Genomic DNA, 26,456 nt, shown 5'->3' on the forward strand with positions numbered 1-26,456 from the left:
TTGGCAAGGTGAGACACTGAAATTCCTGCATTTGCAGATTTACAATGTGGGTTTCCACTCCAGGCATGCAAGATGGGAATTGTTATTATGCAACTTCAGAGGATTAACTGGCCACTGGCTTACATAACTTACCACTGAACATGCACAGACCTCTCTGCTGTTATGCCAAGCTCTAAAAACAAGGAGTAAATGGCAAGGTTAGGTATTCATGTGTCTTATGCTTATTGCTGCACTGAGAAATCAGATAATCAGGCATTTCTTCTGAAACATCACCATCTTTTCTTGCAGTTCTAACCATCCACAGACATCTTGCAGATTCCTCTCTTTCTAAACACTTGATCATCTTCATTGCTGTGAGCTATTGCTTTACTAATTCCTGCTATAGAGCACTGAGGCTCCCTCATGAGATTGCTTTGATGCAGTGCTGGAGGGTTTGTTGCCCTGGGGAAATCTTTAAGTAGCATCAATTTACCATTAATTTGTACTGTGTTGTACCTGGTTGCTGTTATTGAGTTCTTGTTAAAATTGTACTGACTTTCAGCAGAGTCAAGTCTGCCAAAGGGTTCTTAAAACAGGTCTAGGTTATTCTGACATATCCTATGGAGAACTGGCAGTCTCACAGCTACAATTAACCATCTTTTACACCTTACTGGACTGCAGAACACAGCTTGTAATTCCAGAGTTTTGCCTATTTAACAAAACAATACAGTCTGATTATTGCCAATTCTACCCAGATATAAATTCTATAAATATGTAGATAATATATTATGTGTTCAAAACTAGTTCAACACTGTAAAAGCTGTTTAATTCAAGAATTACTAGACCTGCCAGCATGCTTGGACCAGCAATGGTACTGCAAGGGAGAGCACCAGCATCTCCTTGGCAATGGCTTGCTGCAGATGCTCCAGGCAGCTGGAGGTCTCTGGGTGGGGACAATGAGATTAAGAAAGAAAAGAAACCAAAAACATTTCTTTTCTGCACACATTTCAACTCAAGTTGTTTCAGTATGAGAAGTGCTTTTAAAAGCAGCACAATATAGCAGTTTTTGTAAAATTGCATTGTATTCAGTTTATGTAAGATTTTGTGCACCACAACCTTAAAATCCTTGCCAAGTGCCCACTGTCAATAAGTCTGCAACCAGATTAGGCAGCTACATGAACACTGGAAAAGTGGGCTTGGAATTACATTTTCTATAAAATAAACATAAAAATGGATTTTTAGAATAATAAAAGCATAAATAAATTATATAAAATTTAGATATATAATACATCATTAAATAACAATGAAAGTAATTAAATAATTTTAAAATATATTAAATTATAGAAAAATATAGATATATATCATTAAATAATAATAAAAGTAATTACTTTTTATATTATAGTTAAAATGAAGATGGAGAACACAAGCATATCTTATTACATTATTACAATTTTTAGTCTCAATTCTTCTGTCAGCCAAGCTCCAAAAAAAGACACTGTTCAAATATGAATATGTTATAGATTCACTTTTTCAGTGAATTTACTTCACTGTAGAATACTTACCAGTGTTTAATTCTTTACTAGTATTTTCTCTCATTAAATACATATTTTAAAAAATTTGGAGTCTCATAAATAATGATTTAATTGTTGAGAGAACTTCTAGGTTTTTAGTACTAATTACTATGATTGGTAGTATTCTAAGGATGCCAATTACAACATAATTATGCATATATTGATTACTTGTTACCACATTTGTCCATGTACGGACAAAATACAATTCTGAGATTGTTTTCCTCCTTTTTTTATAAAGTTTAATGTCAGTTGCCTTGAAGATGGTTATCAGAAGTGGCTTTACCACAGTTGGTAGAACTTTGAAATCTACTCATTGTTACTTCACAGGGATAGCTCCATTTTGGCCTCCCAAATTTTGTTTCTGTGAGCTGGGAAAGTGTAACAAAGTGAATATTGCTGGGTAACCTACCCAAGAGCTTCCCAAGACAGCTTCCATAAATAAATGGAAAATTTATTTAGATGTTTCAGGGTATTCTAGTCAAATTTTCCTAATCATTTCCATAGGTCTGTCTCTGGAGAAGTAGTAATCCCTTTTGCACATGACTACTCTGTTTTATTTCTTTGTGGTTAACAGCAACCATTCATAAAAGACTTGCATGATGTGACACTGCAGACTGATTCCCTATTCCACACATTTCCTCCCATTCTTATAACACTGCAAATTGAATTTAACCTTTGAAACTTCTTGGTGAAAAAATATTAGTAAAAGGACTCCCAGGTATAATAAAATTATTACACAGTTTTATTTTGAAGAACATTTTGCATTTGTTTTAATACAAAATGATGTAGGTCAAGAAATAATTTACAAACCTTTAAGTTCTTATCCTGGCATTTGAAATAAGAACGATTTCAGAGGAAGTCTGTAAGCTATTCATAGGAAACTGTCATTATGTACAAAATATTTATTGACATGTTTTAAACATCACATTTGTAAAAATGTGAACTGGATTGCTATCTAGCATAGGAACTACAGGTAAAACCTGATAAGATAACTTGTTAGAACAAGTCATTGTTATCCAGTGCTAACAAAATAGACAGTAGCTTTCAGGGTGTTTTAATTATCCTCCAAGGTCATTTCAGCCTCAAAGACATTTCAGGGTTTTACTGCATTGTGAACAATATCGAAGCCCTCTCTTGATTGCATAAAAATAAATCTTTGAAATAGTACACATAGAACAACAGAAAGGTAGAGGCAATAAAATATTTTTTATATCAAGGTTTTTGGTTCTTTGTAGAATCATACTATCACATTTCTTCTCTTTTCAAGCAGAGAAAGTAGTTTCATTTACCTCTGAAATATTCTCTTCCTCAGATATTTTCTGTGTCAATTTAGGGTATGTACTTTTTCAAAATTTTCTTATGACCAGGAACACCCTGGCATGAACTTGCCAAGGTTCTGTATTTTTTTTTGCATGGAGTTATTACAAAAATAAAATTAGAGATTACTTTTCACTGAAAAAAAAAAGAAATTACTTTAAATTTTTAACCTTTCCAAGTATAAGACTGAGTAGTCAATGGTGCATCCCTTTTGCAGAGAGATTCTTTTGACTCAATTATTTTAAAATAATCTGATCTGTTGCCAAGCTCACACTTGACACTTTATCCCAAAAAGAGATTTACACTGAGAGGTGGCTCTATTTAAATATTTATGCTATAGATCTATATATTCCAAGTAAAAATACTTCTATCTAGAATTCTGTGGAGAGTTACAATAATTAGGGTCCATAAATATTGCTGCAGTTCAATTACGGTACAATAATTACAAAATATAGAACATCTCTTTACAAATACAAATCATTGTATATTACAATTAATTTACAATATTTTCTACTATATAATTTTTAGCAAACTATCTTATCTAATTCTACTATAACCTGGTTGCAAGTGCATTAGTAAGAATGCAATTATTCCAGTATATTTTGCCCTTAACATGATAGTCAGAAAACAGACCATCTGAATGATATTTTCCTATGTAAACTGATGTTACATATGACGGATTATTCTTTATATAACTTCTTTTTCCAACGATCTCTAACAGGTAGAGCATAACAAATCTTATTTTAGAAGAGCATTAAGAAAAGAAATCAGGAGGCAAGTTTGAAAACAATGTTAGAATGGATATGCAATGGTAGCTGATATGCTTTGAGCACTGAGGTAATGACATTATTGGTTGTCATCACTCATCTCATGTTGCTGTTTCCCACACAATCCTGTGCCAGACCCACAGAGACATTGTCACTGACAAAATCCTGCTCTACTAGGAAGGACAGCAGCACAAGGTTGAAAGACAGGCAAGATATTACACCTCAGAATCCTGCTCTAGCCCTCAAAAAACTGATTGTCACAATCTGCTTGGTTTCAAAAGAACCTCATTCCTACAGAGGAACTGAAGATTCCGTGGGAGGAGACTCGACCTACTGCAGCTCTGTTCACATTTCGGCAACCTGGAGATAATAAATTTATTAGTTATGGCTTCCTTGAGGTGCGGCATCACTCGTACAAAACTTGGATTGGTTATTCGCTCCAGCTAGTGCCTAGCATCTTGAAACTATGAGGCACTTTTTCTGTTATTAGAACATTTTCCTTGCTAAATACTATAAGCTTGTAATGCATATCATTTCATCAGCTAAGTCTTCTTCGTATCGTCCCATTTCCGGCTCTTCGTCGCTGTAGCCAGGACCAAAATCTTGAAGTTCATAATCTTGTCTGCTTAAAATTGGAAACATATCCCCGTTGGTCCCATTGCTGATATTCCCATTGAGAAGGTTACTTGCTGCACTCTCCATCTCATCAATAGTCATGTCACAAGCATCAGCAATCTCGTGTTTTGTAGCCGAAACAAATTTAGGGTCCTTTGCATACCTTCCTAGGCCTTCAGATATAAGCACCTGGCAGAGGGAGAGGAGAGAGTGAGAATTTCAGTGGAATTACAGAACAACAGACAGACCAGAGCATTGCTCATTGATGAAAGCACCAGAAACCCCATGCTGAATCACTGGAGCAACCCACAACCAAACTGAACAGGTAAATAATAATTAAATCAACAATGAAAAGTCTCCAAAGAACACCATGATATGTGATAGTGTAAGTGGTGCTTCTGTACATCTGGCACTTCTCCTTAGAGATCTGGCAGTAGTCTTGGCTGAACATCAGTCATCAGGCTGATACACTAAAGAAAAACAGTTAATACATCTCAGATGGTGCAGTTAGAACAATTGTCTGAAATACAGAATTTTGTATGTTCTCAGTAGTTTAGAGTACATGGAAAAAAGATGTTGAATTCCCATTGGCAAAAACATAACAAAATGTGTTGTATAGCTCACAGCAATGGAAAGGAAGGGATGGATGGAAGCTACAATATTAACTATGATTAAGAAATGCTGTACACACTTTATCTTCAAATCTTTTTTTATATAAAAGGGAATTCTTAGCATTCTTTAGTACACCTACAAATCAATCCTTGCAGTTGTTGTTCTCCTCTCTGCATTTAATACACTGATTCACAGAGTTTTTGACCTTTTATTCAGATTACTGCAAATTTCTATAGAAACAATACAGAGAACAGGCATATACATCATCTCTTCCTTATTGCCATTGTGGAAGGATACTTCAGAACTGATGCTCATCTAAAAAACTTAACTTTCAAAATTCTAAAGTGTCTTTAGTTCTCTGATTAATATCTCACTAATTTGAGGACCTGGATTCAGTAGAACCCCTTAACTACACAACAGTTATGAATAAATTCCCCTGTTTACCTAAAACCAGTTTGTGGCTATAAAACTAAAAATCCATTTTCATTGCGTTGATGTGAACTTGATGCCTTGTGAAGGCTGACCTAGACCAGAGAATAGACACAGCTAAACTATAAAGTAGGTGATCATTATAATGCTGCAATGGATCCACCTTGAGTAACACCAGAGTCCAACCAGGGCTACACCAAGATGAACCCAAAATGGTCACAAAATGGACAGCTGGTCATAAGGTCTCTCATTTTTATAAGTTTAGGTCCATTGAAATTAATTATCCAATTATAGATTCAGCTTATGAAGTCCCATCCTTCTTGTTTTTCTCTCTTCAGTCCACATTGTTTATGCTCTTGGGCCTGAGATATGGGCTGGTTGTCATTGGCGCCCAGCTAGAGAAGGAATTGTTTTACCTCCCTACTCTGTGAAGAGAGCTGACTATCTCCTAACATGAAGCTCAGACCCACACACTGAAGCAGTACAGAATCTAAAAAATATAAAAGCTAAAACCTGAGGCATCAAACCTAACTCTGTGCTTTGAAGAATTAACCCCAAACCTCCCAGAAGGGCCCTCTTGGCTGGCTCAGGGTCCGTGCAGCACTCACCGCCTCCACCAGGCTGTCGGCGCTCCTCTGCTTGTCGCTGTGTTTGTGCCGCAGGTCGTTGGGCACGGTCAGGCTAGCTGGGGTAAAGGTCCTGTAGGAGATGTCGGGGTCATCCGTGTACCAGGAGCTCCTGTGCAGGGAGGGCAGGCTGCCGTTCATGTGCTCTGTGGAGTCAGCCCTGTCCACCTGGATCAGAGGGGTGTAGTAGGGGGAACGCTCCCTGTTGGGAGGGGTGGCCGGCGGGGTGGCCCAGGAGCGCGTTGAGCGACTCGGTGAGTGTTTATGAGCTTTGCTGGAATCCAGACCTGCCACAGCCATCACCTGGCAAAGGGAAGCATTTTAGAGGTTAGTGATTTCAAATGCTCAGTCGTACTCATTTTTCACTTCAGCAGTTAGCTCAAACCAATTTCTCAGGCAGCAGCTGTGCAAAGTTAACATTTTCTGATGTGTAATAGAGGAACAGGACTGAAATTGGTAAATTGAATCAGCAAAATGGTATGTTTTTCATTTTACTCATATCACAAAATCTTTTTTAATATATTAAATAAATATATATTAATAAATAAACATATATTTAAAAATATATTAAAGAAAACAAAATATAGAAACATTCCTTCTGTCCAGGACAGGATAGGAAGCTGTCAGCATTTTCCAAGCTGGGCACTGAGCCTCAGAAAGTGTATGAGTTGTAGTTGCAAATTGTCACAAATGGAGTTGAGATAGGCAAACATTAATAGAATGCTGCTGTATTATGCAGTCCTGGTCAAAATTTAGGGCATGGTGACTCTTTGTGAGCACTCAGGGTCCAAGGGGCAAGCTGCTCATTCTGTGTTTTGTACAAGGTCGATGTTTGAGAAGCCTTGGGTCTAGAAACGAATACACCAGTGCTGCTTCATACAACAGTGAAAGTCAGGAGTCCAATGTAGAGATTTAATAAATGGAAAGATGTAATCCACTGTTGGTTAAGGAAGAGTTTGAGTTTACCTGCTGTTGCATTAAGTGAAGTGGCAAAGCCGTGCGATGGTGAAAATTAGGAGAGAGCGGGATGTCGTCTTGGCTACTTTGTCGGCGGAGGCATTCGAAGTTAAAGGAAGATCGTCTGTGTGCTACAGGGAAACCATAATTCATTAGAAAAACAAAGTATTTTTCCTCTAAGTCTATTATTTCCAGAATTCCAGGGTGAGTGAGCTGTGATACAAATTAAAACAGATCCTCCAGTAAGAAAAAAGTTGTACTAATAGAAGCAAGTGGCAGGTTATAAGATAAAGGACAGATTAACCACATAAGCAAAAGCAGTCCAAGGCAGAAATCATAGAAGGAACCTAACATGACAGAACTGGAAGCAGCTCTTTCAGAAAACAAGCTTCTCTGATGCAGCTGACTGGCTCAGACTCTCAACTGCAGAATTTTGCCATAACCTGCTGTGACTCTTCTTTCCTCCCCATGGCTTCAAGCTCTCTATTCTAATAAACCAGATTTCCCAAAGGAAATATGAAATCTGCAGTTCCCTGGAAGCAATATGCAATATGTAAAACCATATTCAAGTCAACTCAGATTGTCAATTCCTGATGTTTATTCTGTTGCTTAGGACAGCAATCATCCACAGTCTCTGCTGTTATGTGCACATTCATGGTAGAAAAAAAAAAAAAAAGTAGAACTTTGAACTGAATCAAGATGTTTGGCTGATGGGGAGATGTTTCAGCTGATCTTGTTGAAAGCCTGCAGAATTATGGGAAACATGTGGGTATCACTCCCATGTGCCAGCTTCAGTGCTCAGAGAGCCTGGATGCTGAACCATAGCTGGGATCCAGATCCACCCTCACAGCTGTAAGCACTGGAGTGGGACACTGGGGACAACCTGGCCGTACCAAGTGCCATGGAGTTATGGCACCCCACAGTTATCAGCAGACACTTCATGCTGGATACTAAGAAAGAGCCACTGAACTGAAACAGGCACCTCCACGAGGTCATTCTGTCCAGCTAAAGCAAACTTTGTCCCTCTCCCTTGTCTCTATGACAAATCCAAACAGAGGGATGTAAGCCTTAGCTCCTGATCCTCATATGCTAAATGTCCCAGTACCAAAATGTACAATAACCAACCCAAAAAGTCTCTTCATCCAACACAAGGCACTTCATTGCACATGCTTCCTTGCAAAGAAGAGGCTGAAAGAAAATTTCAATTGTTCCTCAGTACACTTCTGGAAGCGGCTCAAATACTGTGGAGATGAGTTTGGCATAGAAGCATCCAGAAAGCTTGCACAGAGCTCAATTTACTGACTGCAGTACTCAGCCAAGGCACTGGGTGTTATGTTCACTTGGACTGATTCAGATGCTAGCAGGAACTGTTGAGTGCAATGTTGTACATTCTATTTTTTTCTTTTTTCTTTTTTAATGTGAAACAATCAAGGCTTCCTCCCCAGGCCAAACAGCCCATACACTCCTTAAAAATAATAGATTTGAGATTCTTCTAAGATCTGCTCAGATAGTGAGCTGGTAAAATCTCTCAACTCTTTTCCTGAGTATAAAATAAATGGTTATGACAGGAGGTCTGACACTGATTGCTCTTATGACATTACTATTGGTGAAAGTCAAGGACTTCCTAAATTACCCTTGTGGAACTTCGATCAGAACTATGTCCTCTTATCCTAGGATATCAAGTAATCTTATCTAGTTCCTTAATCTAGTTTCCTGCAGATGAGATAAAAAGCATAACTTCCTCTAAATAAACGACTGCCAAACATTGTCAATTAAACTTTTATCTCCAAGACTGCAGTTAGAGGAAACCTTTAACCCTCCACTCAAAACATTTTCATGGGCAGACCCAGGACAATTTTTATGCAAACTTTTTTTCTCCTGCAATCTGTGGAATGGATATGCAAAGCATCTATCTATTTCTTTGGCATAAAATTCCTCTGTTATCAGAGAGGCAGAAAGATGTACAGGGGTCTCCTTTCAAGTCTCTCCTTCGTCTGATGTGTTTCCCTTCTGAAAAGAGAGCAGCTGAAAGACTGAAAGACGGCAGCTTTCTGTACCCTTCACTACAGTTCAGCTGAATTATTTACTCTCTGTAGTGCAAGACACATTTTGCCCCTGTATCCCCTAAGAGCAGAAAGCCAAAAAGCAGAGAGCATTGCCAGTCTTATAAGGAGATGAGTGCCTAAAGTGTAGATCCAGTACTGGCAGTATTGCTGGAGAATGCTACCTTTATTATAGAAAAATATATTTTGCTGCTGCCTTGTACCACAGCTTTCTGCAGCTTTAAACAGTCTGAGACCGTACCTCATATATAAAATTATCTCAATACACTTGAGAATCTCTGAGACAAGAAAAAGCCTTAAAAAGAGGTTGCTTTTGCACTTAGAGGTCAAAGACCAAACCCAAGAATTTTGAGTCTGTGCCTAGTTTCACCAGAGGATTAGCACTGCTGATCTCTGCAGTATGGCCTGGAACATACAAAGACAGGATTGCAAGATAAGAACCATGACATCTAGTAGAATGCATATAAAGCAATTTTGTTCTTGAGATAAGGAAAAACCAAGGGATAGATATAAGGAAGAGAAGAAATGAAAATTAAAGAATCGGGAAAAAACATCTGTTGACAATGCTAATTCTATTTATAAATTGAAATATCTCCTCCCTCAGAAGAAACAAAAAATTTAAGCATCATTCCTGAGACAGCAGAATAAAGTACCAATGTCAATCTGAAATAAGATGCTTAAAATCCAAGTTTCATAAAAAATCCTTTTTAAACTGGAATCTGTCTAAATGCATTTAAATTATTTCAGATTTGCAAAGCAATTGTCCTTAATGTACTTACGTGGTGGTGTTGGAGGTAGCAGCCGTCTCCTAGGAGATCTTTTTGTATCATAACAGATCTGTGAATCATCTTCCTCAAAAAAACCATGTGGGTGATGGTAACCTTTTGGTCTCTCAAAATCTGATTCATGGCAGTGATATCTACAGTGATAATCATATCTATGCCTGCATTAAAAAAAAATAAAGAAAATATTATTTCAGTGAGTTTTTGAAAGTAGTTACAAGTTAAAAAATTAGTTTCCTTCTATAAGATTTTCAAATCTACTTTTTCTCCAGGAAGAGAATTGGACACTGCATTCTGTAATTGCACGAGTCAGATTTAAAATTCAGTCTCTGTAGGATTTTGAGAGGGCATATACTTCTCTACTAGGTCAATTTTCAGGTTAAACTTTTAATCATATTTTATTTTCAATTAATTTATTCTTATGAGTACAGGCAAAAATGTAAGATCTCAGTCACACATTACTTAAAAAGATAAAATAAATACTCCCTTCTACTCCTGCCATGTTCTCTTGAGAGCCCTGGGTAAGGTGCAGAGCAAAGAAGATCAAAATGGATTTAAGCCTCTTACATTCTGGATATTCTCATGTTTAAAATCAGATCTTGAAAGGGTGTTACTTGATGCTGACTATCATACAAAAAAAAATAGTGACCTGAGAATTCTGTAAAATTTAGCTTTCATGCAAATCCATGGGATGCAGATTAGGGTGCCAATCTTGCCAGAATTCAGCTGGTGAATGTAGCCCATATAGCAGGAGAAGGAGGAGGAGAATTCAGCATGTCTGGCACTTTAACATATCCAATTATGGATCTAAGATAAAATGGCAATAAATTCCTCTACTTCTGGGCTAGACTTCAACATTTTTTTTAAATGGACAGAAGTGGAGATTATTTTTGAGACACTACAGAATGTAGTCAGTAGAAGGGAAACATTCCATTTTTGGAATACTCTCCTTTCCTACTCATCATTTCCCATTTCAGCAGTTGTGGAGTATTAATTTCATTAGAGAATTGACAGTGTCAATGTGCTTAGTGAAGCCTTTACATCTATTTACCTAAAATACCAAAATATTTTTGCACGCTATTTTATTTAACAAATATTTTTATTTAACAAATGTCCTCACCTGTTTCCTGACAACATACTGTCATCTTCATAGTATTCTTCTCCACTGTAATAGTCCTGCTCTGTCAGATAATGATCATCATTGCAGTAGTCTTGCGCTTCGTGTTCTTCCCGGCGAATGGTCGGGCGGCGCCCATCACCAGTGTCAGACCTGGAAGCAACAACCAAATAGAATTTTTATTCTATTTATATCAATTATATATTGTTTATAATGTTCTTATCATTTTTTTTAATGTTCTTCAAAGAGGAGAAAAAAAATACAAGCATTAACAACTCTCTAGTTCAGGATGTGGTGTTACAGCAGCGCAGTTCAGAACATGAATGATGTATCTGTTTCTTAAGGATGGCCTTTATTTCCTTCTTGTACAATAGAAAAATAATAAAAGGATGCTCAGTGAAATCAAATACATTCAAGACATTTTATATTGTATACATTGTGATTTGGAAAAACACATCCTCTCTCCAATGCCTGAAGTTTGCCAAATGGCTCAAATATTAAGAAGTTCTCACTAAGGTATTCAAAAAGAAATCTGAAATGGGTATGCAAATCTAGACATTAAAACCACCACTGAGCATCCATTTAGCAATGCACTTTAATTAAAACAATAGATCTTATATTTTAAGAAGTGCCTTAGAAAACAAGTAGACAGAAGACCAGGAAAGATTTTGGGTTCCCTATAAAAGGAACTGTACACATTAACATTTATCAAAGCTAGCACCAGTGGTTTTTCCAGTCTTGGTAAGTAAATTTTTAACAAGGGCTGCAATAAGATGTGATCTTTAGCCTGTTGAAAACTGCAGAAACATGCCTGGACTCTCAAAATTATTCAAAAGGGCTTGAATAATTTTGAACTTTAACAAAAGTTTGTCCTTTTACAACAAGCAGTAAAAAAATAGAAATTGTCACTTGAGTTACTGAGCATATGTATCATTATATAGGTAATTTAGAAAAGAAACAGGAAAGAAGAGGGGAAAAAACCAAAAATAAAAACTTCCCGTCCTCTTCAATTATGTCAGGATGTCAGGACAATATCAACTCACCTAATATATGTTTCATAGTAGCGTGTTCTATCCAGGTAGGCCACGAAAATGAGAAAAATATTTTAAGAACAAGTCATTTAGAGAAATTCTTTGGTGATTACAATGTCTGTGCTGTAACTAATGATTTCACTTCAAAGAAAACTGCTACTTTCAAACCCCAGTAAAGCTTTATGCATTTCCCATTCATCAGTGCTACATTTTAAATACAGGTTACAAATCGGTAGGCAACAGAAAAGAAGATTCAAATTAATTTCACTTAGCTCAAGTTTCCTACAGTGTATTTCTAAGTTTACTTAAAAACAAAGGCATATTTAAGTTTACCTCCTACTGCTTGGCCTTCTTCTCTTCTCGTGGTCAGTCCTGGAGTGTGAGCGGTAACCGTTCTCAGATCGGTGCTCACGGTTCCCAAAACTTGGGTGTTTCCCATGGACTTTGGACACGTTGGCATTATTGAGATTGGCATTTGTTGAGTTTGGAACATGCTTTCCTACCGAGTTGTGGTTATGGTGGTTGTGGTACACAGAGTTTCCTGCCTGATGGTACATGTTTTTCTCAGGATCACTTGCAGAGGGAATTGAAGGCCGCTGGACGTGTAAGGGACGGTGTGTGGTGTTGATTTGGTGAAAGGAATCTCGTCTGTCACTGCTAATGTGGTTTATGTGGTTGCCAAAGAGGGCACCATTCCTCTGTTTTAGGGGAAGAGAAAGAAAAAATTATATCAGATACCTTAACAGAACATACTCTTGACAGTGACAACTTACTTTTCTCTCCTACATGCATAGAAAAGTAGCAATTCAAGTAACCTGTGATTTTTCTTTCTAATTTTATGATGCTTCAGATGGGATCTCCTGAAGTGACAGAGATGTGATTGTGGTGATGACAATATTGTATTTCAGAGTCAAATCAACAGTATGCTGTGATCATTATTCTTTTCCACCCAAGTAAAAGTGACATATCCAGCTTTCTCCACATTTTATTACGCAGGAGAAACCTAGATTCCCATAAATGAACATGCACCAGCTTCCTCAGAAAGAGATGCGTTTGCTTAATTTTTGGGAAGGCCTTGGTGGAGTTCTGTGCTGCTCTCCCAGGGCAGGGGTTGCAGCAGGAGTCACTCAGACAGGATGGAGTGCCATGCAACAGCTTGCAAGCAAATCCCAGGAGGGAACATTCAGCTCCAGTGCTTCCATTCTTTCTTCTCGCAGAGGTACAAGAAAGAGTTTCTGTTTATCAGCCCTGGGAGTGTGATGGATGGTGAAAGAGAGAATGAGGTGCTGAGGTATGACTGTGACATGCAGCTGTCTTGGACACCTGACCCAGGTTAGGGAGCCTCCCTGTCTAGCCAGGTGTGGGTCCTGGATGACAGCAGTCTGAGTTGCAGCTCAATCTAGAGAAGACAGGAGGTAATGATGGTTGGCAGAGAAATGCATCTACTGGTGGCAGCTGAGGCACTGTCTCCAGAGCCACATCCTCCTTTCTGCAAAGGACAGTAGCAAGCTATGGGGCTTCTGCTGTAATTCCTGCAGAAGCATGGTTTTACATCTGCTTCTTCTGAAATGCTTGGGAATAAATAAGTTTTCTTGCTGGCTGACAAATGGTTTGCAGACTGCCTCTGATTATAACACCAAATTTACATGTTCACCACTTAGGACTAAATAACATAAAGAGGAAACCTAATTTTTTTTCTGATTGATTCTTATTGATATCCCTCATGTGATTGGAAATGGCATTTTATTTAGTTGATCTCTGTGTAACCCCATGTATTCATTTCTAAATATGCAGCTCCGTGTCTGTTGTGGTTTGTTTGCATAGACTTTCATTCTCACCTTCCTATCTACCACTGCAGAGGCTAAAACCAGTTTGAACCTTGCCTCTATCAAAATTTGAGATGGCAAGGTTCATACATTTTGATTGGATTTACTTAAGAAAAAATAAGAATTAATGAGAAAGAATTAGGGGCAGGAGAAGCACACTGTAGGAACTGCTTCCTAAATTTATGAAGAAATGCAAGTGTCCTGATACTACCATTTTTATAGATTTATATATAACATATACTTATTTATAAAATATTTCTATTTTCTGATTTGAGGGGTTTAAAAGTATTACTATGTTATTTCATATTCAAGGACAAGGTCATTCTTTACTCTCATATTATACAAAAAACAATTCACGTAGTTGTGTTCTGACATTACTTTATAAACATCTTCCTCCTCCTCTGGATTGTTTTCCTCTGGTTCATCATCTTGCAAGTCACAGGAAATAGCTCGGCGTATTTCTGGGCCGATATCATGAAGTGTCCTTAGTCCTGCCTAAATCAATGACAACACCATAACACATTAGGAATGCAAATTCGTTTTTGCTCTTTAATTACTGGTGTTAAAATTATTTTAAAGGATAATGAGCAGTTTTTGTATCCTGAAATCCACAGAGGATGTATTCTGCTGTTAGTTCCTTTACTGTTATTAAAAAAAGTTTATCTATTCCAGTGCCACCCCGGTAGTACTGAGGTGATCATGTCTTTATTATCACAGTGTAGATTCTGACTAAAACACCACTGATGTTTATGGACCCCTATAGAAGAAAAAATATTCTTATTAAAAAGTGTAATCAGCAAGAACTATAATAAAATGCATTTCAATGAGATGTATATTTAATGTTCAAAACATGTTTGAAGCCTGTGTCAACAAAGGAAACATAAGGAGATCTTTGCTATAGCAACAGCAATTTTAGCAGAGCTCAGATGGAAAAGAAAGCAGTGAAATAATTCCAGCTCATCTGCACTGCACTGTGATTTGCAGATATTTGGTTTAAAGCTTTAGTTTAGGATAGAAAACAGTTGAGTTACAGTAGCACTCAGTGTACACCAGTTCCTCTCAAGTTTGCTGCCACAAGCAACATTTAGGAAAAGGGATAAAGCTGACACTGTCCAGGTCAGACCTGCACATCAGGGAGGAGAGAGACATCATACCCCACCCCAAGATCTCAGTGCTTTGTAGGCCTTACTTCAAAAAGGAGAAAATTCCTCCTGATTTAACTCTGCCTGTTATGATCCCAAGCAAGAACCACAACCTTGTTCTTCCCAGCAACTTCTTTTATCTCCTCAGGTTCAGAAAAATTCAAGATGTGTGTTTAACCCTTTACTACCACTACACTTACACACTACTAAAAATCCTGCACAGCACTTGGCTGAATTTTTGATTATGATCTAAAAACCTGATTTATTCTTTTTTACCATTTTTGAAGGAGATGTGAGGGCTGTCCCTGCACAACACTGACATTGCATGTTACTTGCCCTGGGGTAGCACGAGGATGTGCAGAGAATTTTGTGTTTCAGAGCTGCAGAAGGAGCTGAGAGACCCTGGAGGACCCCAAACATGGCTTGGTCTCATTCATGCTGTTTCCTCACACCCTCCCAGGAGCATGCTCGGAACTGCTCAAAACAGAAACAGCTGCTGTGCTGGGGAGAAAAATTGCATATATGCAGTGTGGGCAATCAGAACCTGGAAAGGGATGAACCAAAAAGGCTTTGAACTTTAATGGTGTAGATTTACTGCAGGCTCCACTTCAGGTTTCACTCACTCCAGTATTTCCCTTCCTGAAAAAGGTGCCTGACTAATCACACTATCTACATCCATTTAGCAATTCAGTTTTCCTCCTAAGGGATGAACTTTGAGAGTTATGCTATAATTGAACAAGGCTCTAAAAATCATTTACTAGTGAGTTAATATACAATACTCATTTCGTGAATACATTGTGCTTTCTCCCACTTCTTGTGCTAATTGCATAGTCAGAACCTCAGCAAGGTTGCTAATGTCATCATTTTGCAAGGTGCTAAAGGAAAGCAAAATTAACACTTTAAGTACAGCTATTCAAGTGGAAGACCAGAGGCTTCTATTGATTTAGCAGAGACAAATGCAGTAGTTATTCACTAGAGGACTGCTATTATATTTTGGTTATTTGATCATTAGCTAGAAGAGCCACTTGCATTTCACACTCACTAGCTGCTGACTTTAGAGCAAAGAGAACTAAAAAGAACAAAAAATCTCAACTGGCACATGAACATAAAAATAAACTGAGCTTAGTATGAACAGAATACAATTTGAAAACTGCTAAAATAAGGTGATTAGTGTCCAGAAAAATACCTGAATAGACCTACACTACAACACTGAACACATAATAATAAGATACACATAATAAGAGATGTAGCAAAGTCTTGATTGTCTAGAGTTATTCATGCTGGAGGACCCCATCTCCCAACCCTGGCTGAGTTTTCTGCTCTACAACTGCACAAAAGCTCTGAGTTTTCAGCCAGCCCAGGCTGCCTTTGAGCTGAGCCCTTCTGTGAACACAGCACTGTCAGAGAGCAGCACCACACAAAATTTAACTCTGACAAAATCTACTAGCTCAAACTCCTGTCTGCCAAATTGTGACAAAGCCCCACAAATATATGCCTGGAAGCTGAGAAAAGCCACGTGTTTGACAGCAACACACTGAATAGTAATTTAATTTTGATTACATTTCCAGCTGCCTTCTGGCTTACTTCTTGGTGAATTACCTCTCCTTTACTCTAGAGAAAGCAGGCACCCTTTATCATCTCATCTCTCTCCAGTAATACTCATTTCCAAGTAACAGACCTCTTGCATTTACACAGTCAGCAGTGGAAGAAAGAAACCTGGATCACCATATGCAAAGGTTTATGTTTATCACACTAAACCCAGCAGATTTATTCACTCCCAGCCAGCACTGAAGCTCTCAAGCAACACCAATCTACAGAATTGAAATATTCCTCAGTTTATTTGCTCTAATGAATGATCTATAACAATTCTGTGAACTATCTCCTGAAAATGACTACTCACACTTACTGTCTCATCTTACCTGGTGCAACCCAACAGCATCATAATTAATCTAACATTTTATGGGGAGCACCACATAATGATACAAATGCTCATGCTGATCTCTCACTGATAGGACAATTCTTCATTAGATCAGTCAGCTAAAGTGGGACTGATATAAAACCACAGGAATTGGTACTTTTATGTCAATAGGAAAATCCCTTCTTTGAATCTTAATGAACACTTAATGTCTTCTGCAAAGACTGAAGAGGCAGCATGGATTGATCAAGCATTTGACTTTACATACAAGCACTTCAAAACCAAAGATCTCTAAAACAAAAGAGTGCACACAAATATCAAACCAACCTTTGCCACACCTCTTCTTTGGTTTACAGGGAAGAAGTGTCCTTCAGATACACATTCTCTACATAATATTGCACACTTCAGTTTACCCAGAAGAACCCTGGTGATGATGTAACACACCGGAGAGCAATGGAAGCACTCTATGTCCTCCCTTTGTGAGGTTCTAAAAACTGCTACATTTAAATCAGAGATAAAATCAAAAGCTGAGCAGATGGGGCTTTTCAAAAAAGAGAGCCTGGACAGTGAATTGTCTACCCTTGCCAGAGGTGTGCTTGTTTCTTTTTCACTAGGACTGCTAAAGTTCTTAGGAGGTGGTTATTACCCCACACAGAACTTCATGAAACTTTTATTACATACAGAGATTCAAGATGTGCCACATTCCTGAAGCATCATGTTATAATGACTTTTTAAAAAATCAAATTTGAGTGTTATAGAGGGATTGTTTCCTCACAGTCCTTGAGCATGGTTCTAACTCTGTTCTACAGATTTCACTAGAAGTTTGCAAAAGTTATTTCTTGTTCAGACACATGGTTTATCCAAAATTTAATTTTTGTTTCCTTCCTCGCTTCATCTTTTCTCCTTGTAGGTGAGAGAAAGATGAGAAGTATCAGTCCAAAGGTTACTCAGCAAAGCAGTGACACACAGAGTGCTGAACAACATAATTACATGAGAAACCCAAGCATGTCTTTAATTAGGCTTTCCCATAAATGCCCAGAATGACTGCAGATGAACATGGTAATTCTGTGCAGCTGTGCTCTGGAGGCACAACAGCACCTGCAGTGTTTTCTGGATGGCACAAGGCACTGATAAACAGTGCTGGGTCCTAAATAGCTTCTCAAGGGACAATGACTGATGCCCCTGTCTCTGACACACCATTGAGAGGACACAGATGTGTTTTCAAAAGCAGAAATAACAGAAATGTAGGAGTTCCTCATCCTCAGTGAGAAAAGATATCATATGACCAATACCTACCCCTAGACAGTTTATTTAGAGATATGCCTTAAGAGGCTTGAAAGGCACCTCACACCAAACCATCAAAACATTTGGAAGATAAGCATGTAAACATTATGGAAAGACTGCTTTTAAAAATGCCAAACAGATTTTAAACCCACTTCCCACATCTAAAGTATGCATAAAAGAGTAACACCATTTTAAATACATGTCTTATATTAAGAAATCCGAGTCTAATGTAAGACTCCAGTCATGACTTTCAGAAAAAAAAAAAACTCAAATGCTTACAAATATTGGAACTACAAAAAAATCCTTTTCCCTGTACCTAAATTCAGTCCACAACCACTTTAAGGTATGGTCCAACCTATATATAGATGCAGTTTAAGCTCAGTTTAGGAAGTGCAAACACACTGCCCTTATTTAAATAATAATGACAATAAATAAATGACAATATCATTGTCATCTACACTATTTCCAGTGCTCCCTCTTTTGAGCTGTCTTAGCGTGGTACCAGAAACTGGAAGACATTGGCAAACTTTGCTTCACAGACTTTAGAACAATGACGTATATTTTTGTATATTGCTATATAAACTCACTAGAACTGGAAAAAAGCACAAACACGAATACTAAATGCTCATGTTTTCAGAGTTTCATAATCCTGGAAGCCTGGAATGATGCTAAAAGCATTCCTGTAAACCACTAGATTTATAGGTAAAGAATATGTTTTTACTATCTGCTTATTTTAGAGCAGAGAAAACTACAAAGAGTAAAAAACCTCAGAGATACACCGACACTCAAAAATAAACAGAGGTTAGTAAGAACAGAATAAATGAGAGAACTACTTTAAAAAGGAAATAAGCATGCAGAAAAAGAGCTGAATGACCTACACTGTAGCAGTGGACATAGGAGACATAGTGGTCAAGCCTGGACTGCCCAGAGTTCTCCATCCTGGCGGAGCCGCTCCCAGCGCTGCCGCTGCACAAAGGCTGCCAGAGCTGAGCCCTTCTGGGAGCACCACAGAACATCAGAGCACAATTAAATGGGACTAGAGCAACAAATTAAGCACTCAGCTGATGCCTACCAGAGGGTTTGGCTTTTTTCTTCTTCTATCACTGTTTACTTCAGGGTTAATTGTGGTTGTAACATTTGCAGCGAGAAAACATCATGATTAGTTTAATCTGAAACGTGTTTCCAAAATCAGGCTCAGGTTAATAAATCAGTGCTTTTATGTACCTGGGATGTGAAAGAAAATGTCCTTTAACTTTTATTTGTGTGTATTAACAAAGAGGGCTACACATAAATAAATATATGAAATATAGATGTGTTACATATGTAACACATCTATATACAGATGTTACAGTAAGTGTTTTCCATAGGAAAAATAGTGTACAATTAGTTAATTCCCTCTCTGTACTAGATGAAAGTAATTAAAATTGTTCATGCTTCACTTAACATCTATTTTACTAGCAATGTGACCACTGTTTGGCTCAATACAAGTTTCCATCATTACACAAAGACAAACCTTTCTGACCCAGAAAATGTATTTGTGGTCACTGCACAAGTATCAGTCAATAGCACAAGAAAGGCAGTGGAAACTCTTTTTGTTGGTGACCTCAGGGCATGTGTAACACCACAAAATGTCATAAACAGGCGACTCAAACTGGTCACCCATCATTTCAGAGCCTCTTTTTGTCTGGCCTCCATAAGAACATGAATTCCCCTGGGTCTGCAGAACACAAATGTGGGGCTCCAAGGGATGCTGGCATTGCAGCTCTGAAGATGGGTTTGGTCACAATATGCAAGTTTAAACAAACTGCTGCTGGTTTTCATCTGAAGTGTCCTTTTCTGAGTGAGGAGGAATTTGAAACTTCATGGCAGAAAGACTCCCTTGACTTACCAGCAAGAGCAGATAATCATCCCCTCCTCACTATCCAGGCTGCTGCCTCCCCTCTGACATTCCCAAACAGCAGCCTGGGTTAGGCTGACAGCCAATGCTACACCCTTGAGGAAAACCTGAGCTCTACAGGATTAAAATCACCCTGAATGAAGTCACTGTGGAGTAAGAGGAGGAATCCCTCCCTGCTGCATGCTCTAGCATACACAAAGCAAATCCAGTTCTGCAGGGAGCTCTGCTCTCATTTTCTAACTCAACCCAAACTTCCATTCTTTCTTCTTCTGCACCAAACGCAGCTCAATGCCAGTGTCAGAAGGACCTGCTTTCTTTATTGGGTTGGGTGGAGGTTCTGGCCCCCAGACATGAGGGGGCTGCCAGGGACATTCTTGTGACACAGTTCACAAAGTTTTGGGTTCATATAACAAAACTCAGGCAAGTTTCAGCTCCATGTGTTAAAATGCCTAAGTCTTAATGACATAAAACCCCTATTCTATATATTCTAGTGTTCAATCACCCTGAAATGAAATGCTCCCGGTGTCTCTCTGAAGATAACATCTTCTAAGAACAGTATTTTCAATATTTTCACTCATGCTCCTTGGTCATTCTGCCTTCCTGAGTGCACAGGCTGGATCTTTAGCTAAGTAACGTGGCTTCCAAGGGAAGATTTATTCCCACACCTGCTGAAACAGAACTCATTAAAACAACTACTGTAGGCCACCAGAAAGCCTGACTGGACTTTTTGAGCCCACAGAATTTTACCCTGTGTTTTGCAATTCTCTTAAGCTAACTGAAGACAGTGTGGATAGCTCCCTGTCTTTCATACTACACTTCTTCTAGAAGTGTTTTTCTTGCTGCAAATGTTATTTTTATGACTTGGAACTCTAGTTGTAATATTGTGGAGATTTTGTTTTGCAGTCCTAAAAACCCTTTTTATCTTGCATGTAAAAGTTATTATTTTGCATCACTTTTCTGCCTATATTCACACAAGTCATTCTATCAGAGACAGCAGCACAAGAAGTACATGTTTTTAAAAGTTTTAGCTAAAAGCAAGGCATCCAATTTAATATCCTAGATTACAAGTAAAGGACTAGTTTAAAAAAAACCCTAAAGTGTAATTCCCTTGGAAAAACAGGACCTTAGGCCATTTGACATTTACAGGATTTCTCTTCAGTATCCTCAAAAGTACTGAATGAAATTATTGTAAAAACCCAGCCTCCTGAGCATGAGGAATAAAAGAGGGCAAAAGATTTATCTATGTTTTAAAAAGGCTGTTTCAGTCTCATAAAACAGGGAAAATGGCAACATCCATTAATGTTTTCCCCAACAGCTGCTCTTTGAATTAAAACACAGAGGATTCTGTCACCAGGAGCCTTCTCACAGGAGCTGTTTACTCTCTGAGGGCAGGAAAGTGTGACATGGCCAACTGTAGGAACCAGCAGGATTATAAAACTGTAACTCACCTCTTGCTTCACTCAAATGTTAGGAAAGGACTGTAAATAGCTGAAGAGAATAGCAGGTTGTTTTCTTCCTCTCTTGCAAGAGATAAGGAAAGCCAGGCTAGATAATGCAGGAACTGCAGGGTTTATTAGATCCCTAATAACCATGTTCTTCACTAATTAACCAGTTCATTCACCCCAAGAGAAAGTCACAGGTATCAGCAAAAGTGCAAGAGCATTTATGGCTCCTATGGCTTTTGACACAAATTGGAACAGGTGGCATTGCTTTTATCTGCTGGTTTGCTTAAGGATTTTGCAGCATGATATCCAGCTCTGTTTAAAGCTGTATCCTCACATAAGTAATTGTTCTAACAAGCACAGAATTAGGACTTTGAATTTGACATGCTGCAGCTTCCAGTTCAAAATTATATTATTCATTTATATGCCTGACTGGGCTTTTTGTTCTACCCACAGGTTTCAGGTCTCTTTGGAACAGTTTTTCCATTTTTATTTGGTCAATCAAGTTGAGTTCCTACTGATTTCTTAGAAAGACAAAAGCAGAAAAGAGGAAGATGGGAAAAAAGGAAGCAACAATCTCCCCACTTACTGGCCTGGGTCATTTCAATAACATTGTTTTAATCAGAAAAAAAGGCTCCATGCCTCAAATCCCATAGGTCTTTGCAGATTTCTAGTGGAGATTCATGGTCGTTTTTTAAATTGAAAAATATTTTCCTAATGAGAGAAGAAGAGGTGAGTCTTTCCAGTTCCATCTTGCCCTCAGTCATTGAACAAGGAGCAGTCTGACAATAAACAGGAGAGCACACTCACATTTGACAGCTCAGTGGTTCTCTACATTGTTATGGGTGCAATTTCAAAAACACAAGTGGAAACCTGCAATACTGAGCCTCAAAACCAACTTTGACCTCCTTATGCTCAAATGCTTCTGCAATAAAAAAGTCTGAACAGGCCTGCCTAAAAATCCAACAACTTTCACTGCCCTCTCAACTGTTTACAGCCTTTTCATCAGTTCCATTATCAATAATTTTTTTCTTCTTTCCTGTGTGTAAATACAGTTAATACATCCCTGCCAAGCCATGCAGGCACAAACCCATAGCAAGGACTGTGGTGAATCTTCCCCTGCCTGTTGCATCTCTGACACTGGTGGTGATTTGGAGCACAATGGCAATCAGAGCTGCCAGCAGAGACTTTCTTAGGAAATGGGAATGAAACACATCACCCATTTAACACAGCAAAGATCATTTTGCTAAACTGAAATACAAACCAACAGGGTTTTAACAAACAGTATCTGAATCAAGTTAACACAGTTCTCCTCTTTTAGGAAGGGATTTTCTAAACATAGTCCTAAATTTTGGCATCAGAATAAAAAGCTATCAGAAACAAATATATTTATAGTTTGTAGCAATCTGCTAATCATTAACTGAAATTCACAAAGTCCCAATCCAATAAAAATGGTGCAGTGCATGATGTCTGGAATTATTTGAGAACAGCTTTCCATTTGCCTGTTTCAAAGTTCATTCTACAAAGGTACCAGCGGAAAGAAGTTTGTCAGAATTTGCTCTTTAGATCACATGTACTTTATGGACTGCTTGCTGCAGGCCTGTTGAGAGACAGAAGGCCAAATCTATTGTCCTTGTTTCCATGTGTTAGCTTGTTTTAAGAGATAGACAGAAGTGTGTGACATTAATGCAGTATGTTAATACTTCCTATGATATAAATTCATGGATGAAAAATTCAGAATTTGCAAATAATAAAAAAATAGGAAGATATTTCACCATATCATAAGTGGAAAATAAAAAGAAAAATGAGAATTAAGAAAAATGGTACTGTATAAAAACCTAATTACTATGAGATAATGCACGGTAGGAAGTTCCCTGAGAATGGGCTTGTAGCATTTCAGGTACACAAGAAATCGAACAGTTAAAGCAAAACCAAGAACATAAATGATAGCTCAGGTCTTTATTTATCCAATATGCAATCAGCAACTTTAGACTGTGATTTACCTGATAAACTTGCTAAGAAATTTCAAAACAACTGCTACTGTTTGAGCAATCCATAGAGAATAAGTTTTTGCACTTACCTTGTTTTAGACAGAACAGCAGGATTAGCCTTTACTTTTCTGATGAATAAGGGCCAAAAGTGTCCCAGCTAAATAAAATCCTGGCAGCACTGCACAATCACCAACATTCATCTACCTGCTATTGCAAGTAAGCTCACAAAATGGTTAGTTAAAAACATAAAACAATCACCTGCAGGGCAATGGTGGTGTTCTTCGCAGGATATTTCCCCACCAGTCCTTGTTCTTTGCGTTTCTTGAATTTCCTAAAGTAGTCCTGTATCAGGAAGGTGGCATAGAACTTCCCCACGGTTACCTCATCATCTAAATGAACAGACCAGACAGATCTCTCCCAAGTCAGCACATTTAGCAATAGCCTGTACACTCACATCTGATTTGGGGGAAATGTGATGGGTGCAACAGGGACTATGCTTCCAACAATGGAGCCTGGCAGGGGCTCAAAAGCAATGTTTCAGCAAGCAGCTTTGTGCAGTCAGTTAAGTGAACTCATCCTAATAAAAGAGAAAATTCAATACTTTACCAAGACTTGTGTACTTCTAAGTAAGTTTCTACCAAAACCATAAATGTGTTTGTATATACATAGAAGCTGAAGTACCGGCTTTAGTTACTTAGAGTAAACAGATTTAATAAAATCTACTATGTCTGACATACACTGATGTTCATAAGAGTGACTCTGCCTTTTTTTGTCCTTGCTGAACCAAATTTTGTTGTCAGTGTATTTATTGACTCAGTTCTTTAATGCTGAAAGGAAAGAAAATAACTTCCATCAGTGAATTTTGTACAATTCAAACAACAGGCAAACAGCCAGGGCAGTAAAATGTAGCATTTTTACAGAGTCACTGTTGTGAACAAAATCCAAATTCGAAAGTTTCCAAAGGCAGGTGCCTTGTGAGGACACCAAAATCTCCTGGTTCATAGCAGGTTGAGAATGAATGGGGCTGTTCATGAGTCCATTGAATCATTCAGCTGGGCAAGTTTGATCTCTCAGCGACTAATGCTTGCCAGAAAACTAGGAATAGTTTTCTATTCAAAAACATTGCTTTTGTTGTCACACAGTTTTTTTCCCTAGATTATCTGACATGAAGTTCCATTTCCCTTTCTGGTGTACCGTCCAATCAACCCATGTTTTTCAGTATCCAGATGTAGATTTTGGCAACAGGATTTCTGGTTCCTGTAGCACATAAAGAGGGGCTGGTGTGGTTTTGGCATCAGCTGTTTTCTGTCCAGTCATGGCTTGACTGAGCATTAAAATCTAACAAGCCCAGACACATTTTAACACACTCCTATTAGAAACCATGGGCTTTTTCTAAACATTTGATTAAAATGAAGTGTGGACAATGGATAATACTTTTCAAATCTATTTTTACCTCTCTGATTAAATTTATCTCAAAATGAAACCTCTACTATGCAAAATCAGCTCCTCTCATTATAATTTGTCTGAAATGGGCTGTATGTATGTGAGAAAGCACAACAGGCTTTAGTTGCAGTGAAAATGCACCCAGAATGTCTTCTCTCAACAGTTTGTCTTTAAATTTATCAAAACAAAAATAGTTATTACAATTGCTTCAAGAGATACTGGTTGGGAGACCAGTCTGTTGCAGGAATTGTCTTAGTGTATTAAAGAGCCTGCTCTGCCAAACTCTGACAACCCCTCAAGGGTCAGAGCCCCCCAGGCCTGCCAGGAAAGGAGGAACTAGCAGGAAATAACAAAAACACCTCACAAGGAAAGCTCACCAGCCTATGGATTCCATCTCAGCAATAAAAATCTTTTCCATTGACTTCATGAATCTCATTAATAAACTTTTTGTGAACATTTGCTTTGATTTTCACCTGTAATCTTCCTTTGCAGCTCTTCAGGAGACTAATGGAGCATTGTATTAGGATGAGATCTCTTACACAGCATGTAATGCAAACTTGCCTTCCCTAGTTTAGACAAATCCACTGATCTGCAGCATAACTCTGGTTTAACTCCCCAGATAAGCCTTTCCCCATCCCTCAGACTATTTCATTCCAAGTAATTGAATAGAGCTTTTAAGGAAGCGAGTTAGCAAATGGCTCCCAGAGAGAACAGGCGCACAGAAGTGACAGACTGGCTGTGACACACACTGCTGTGGTGGCACTCAGCATGGTCACATCAGGCCACACACTGCCCCACCACTGACTGTGCCTGAGTGACACCACCCGGGACACACCAGGGGGCAGAAAGAGCCCCCACTGGTCACTTTGAACATTCACCAATTGTTCATAAGCACCTCAGACAAAGGCACTGCCAGTTTGCTGACTGTGCCAAGGGCTGGCTGTGTCCCCAGGGTGCCTGTCCATGTCACAGGCACAGCCAGGGGGACTGCAGACACGAGCACACAGGAGCTGCTGCCTGGCCAAGGGGAGCCATCCTTGGTCTCTTTTCTGGGTCACACACAAATAGCCGGGTACAGACAGCCATAGGAAGGCAGCTAAGCATAACTGACCACAGAACAGACAAATCACTAATTACAGTTAGTGACAGCAGTAGCAATTACTTCAAAAGGAAGCTCTTGGAAGAGGCAAAAGGTACTAGGAAGCATTAAATGGGAGGAGACTGGGAAGTTTAGAGAATTTAGGTGAGTCCTTAGTGAGTTTTATGTATTTCTCTTACTCTCTAGTCTCATTCATCAAACATTTGACTGACATTCTATGCTTTTGCAAAGCAGTTTCACCTTTCTGCAATGAAAACATGTTGCTAACTATTAACAGTCTCATTGAGTTATAATAGTTATTTTATCAGTACTAAGAATTAACTGTTTATCTCCAGTGCATCTATTTATAATCCAAGGGGGGAAAACATCTACTACATGGATTATTTTCATTCTGCTCTGCAAACAAGTGTTCTGGAGACATGGCCATGACACACAAAGGACCCAGCATTCAGTAATATCAGCACAAGTAATATTGGAGCAAGCTGTTATAAACGGCACCTCTCAATAATTTTAAGTGTGAGTGATTTTAACATATTGAATTTGAATGGTTT

General features: G+C 38.4%; 1 protein-coding gene across 9 annotated transcripts in view; it reads right to left on the bottom strand.

Moving 5' to 3' along the window:
- Positions 1–2,269: 2,269 nt before the first annotated feature.
- Positions 2,270–26,456, bottom strand: part of CACNA1D (calcium voltage-gated channel subunit alpha1 D) — a 168,952-nt gene continuing 144,765 nt past the window's right edge. For 7 of the 9 annotated variants that reach the window (XM_054281153.1, XM_054281157.1, XM_054281156.1 and 4 more), the window contains 9 exons: positions 23,622–23,752; positions 14,071–14,187; positions 12,200–12,564; positions 11,879–11,905; positions 10,839–10,988; positions 9,716–9,879; positions 6,883–7,004; positions 5,899–6,219; positions 2,270–4,438 (listed from right to left, as the gene is read on the bottom strand). In XM_054281153.1, coding sequence (XP_054137128.1) covers positions 4,145–4,438; positions 5,899–6,219; positions 6,883–7,004; positions 9,716–9,879; positions 10,839–10,988; positions 11,879–11,905; positions 12,200–12,564; positions 14,071–14,187; positions 23,622–23,752 — 1,691 coding nt within the window. In that variant the 3' untranslated portion in view covers positions 2,270–4,144. The remainder of the gene's footprint in view (positions 4,439–5,898; positions 6,220–6,882; positions 7,005–9,715; positions 9,880–10,838; positions 10,989–11,878; positions 11,906–12,199; positions 12,565–14,070; positions 14,188–23,621; positions 23,753–26,456) is intronic. The other 2 variants (XM_054281154.1, XM_054281158.1) reach the window with 1 other exon arrangement.

The sequence above is a fragment of the Melozone crissalis genome, unplaced genomic scaffold (assembly GCF_028551555.1).
Source record: "Melozone crissalis strain CALT ecotype California unplaced genomic scaffold, PUWL_Pcris_2 ptg000029l_1, whole genome shotgun sequence".
In the NCBI taxonomy this organism is placed as follows: Eukaryota; Metazoa; Chordata; class Aves; order Passeriformes; family Passerellidae; genus Melozone; species Melozone crissalis.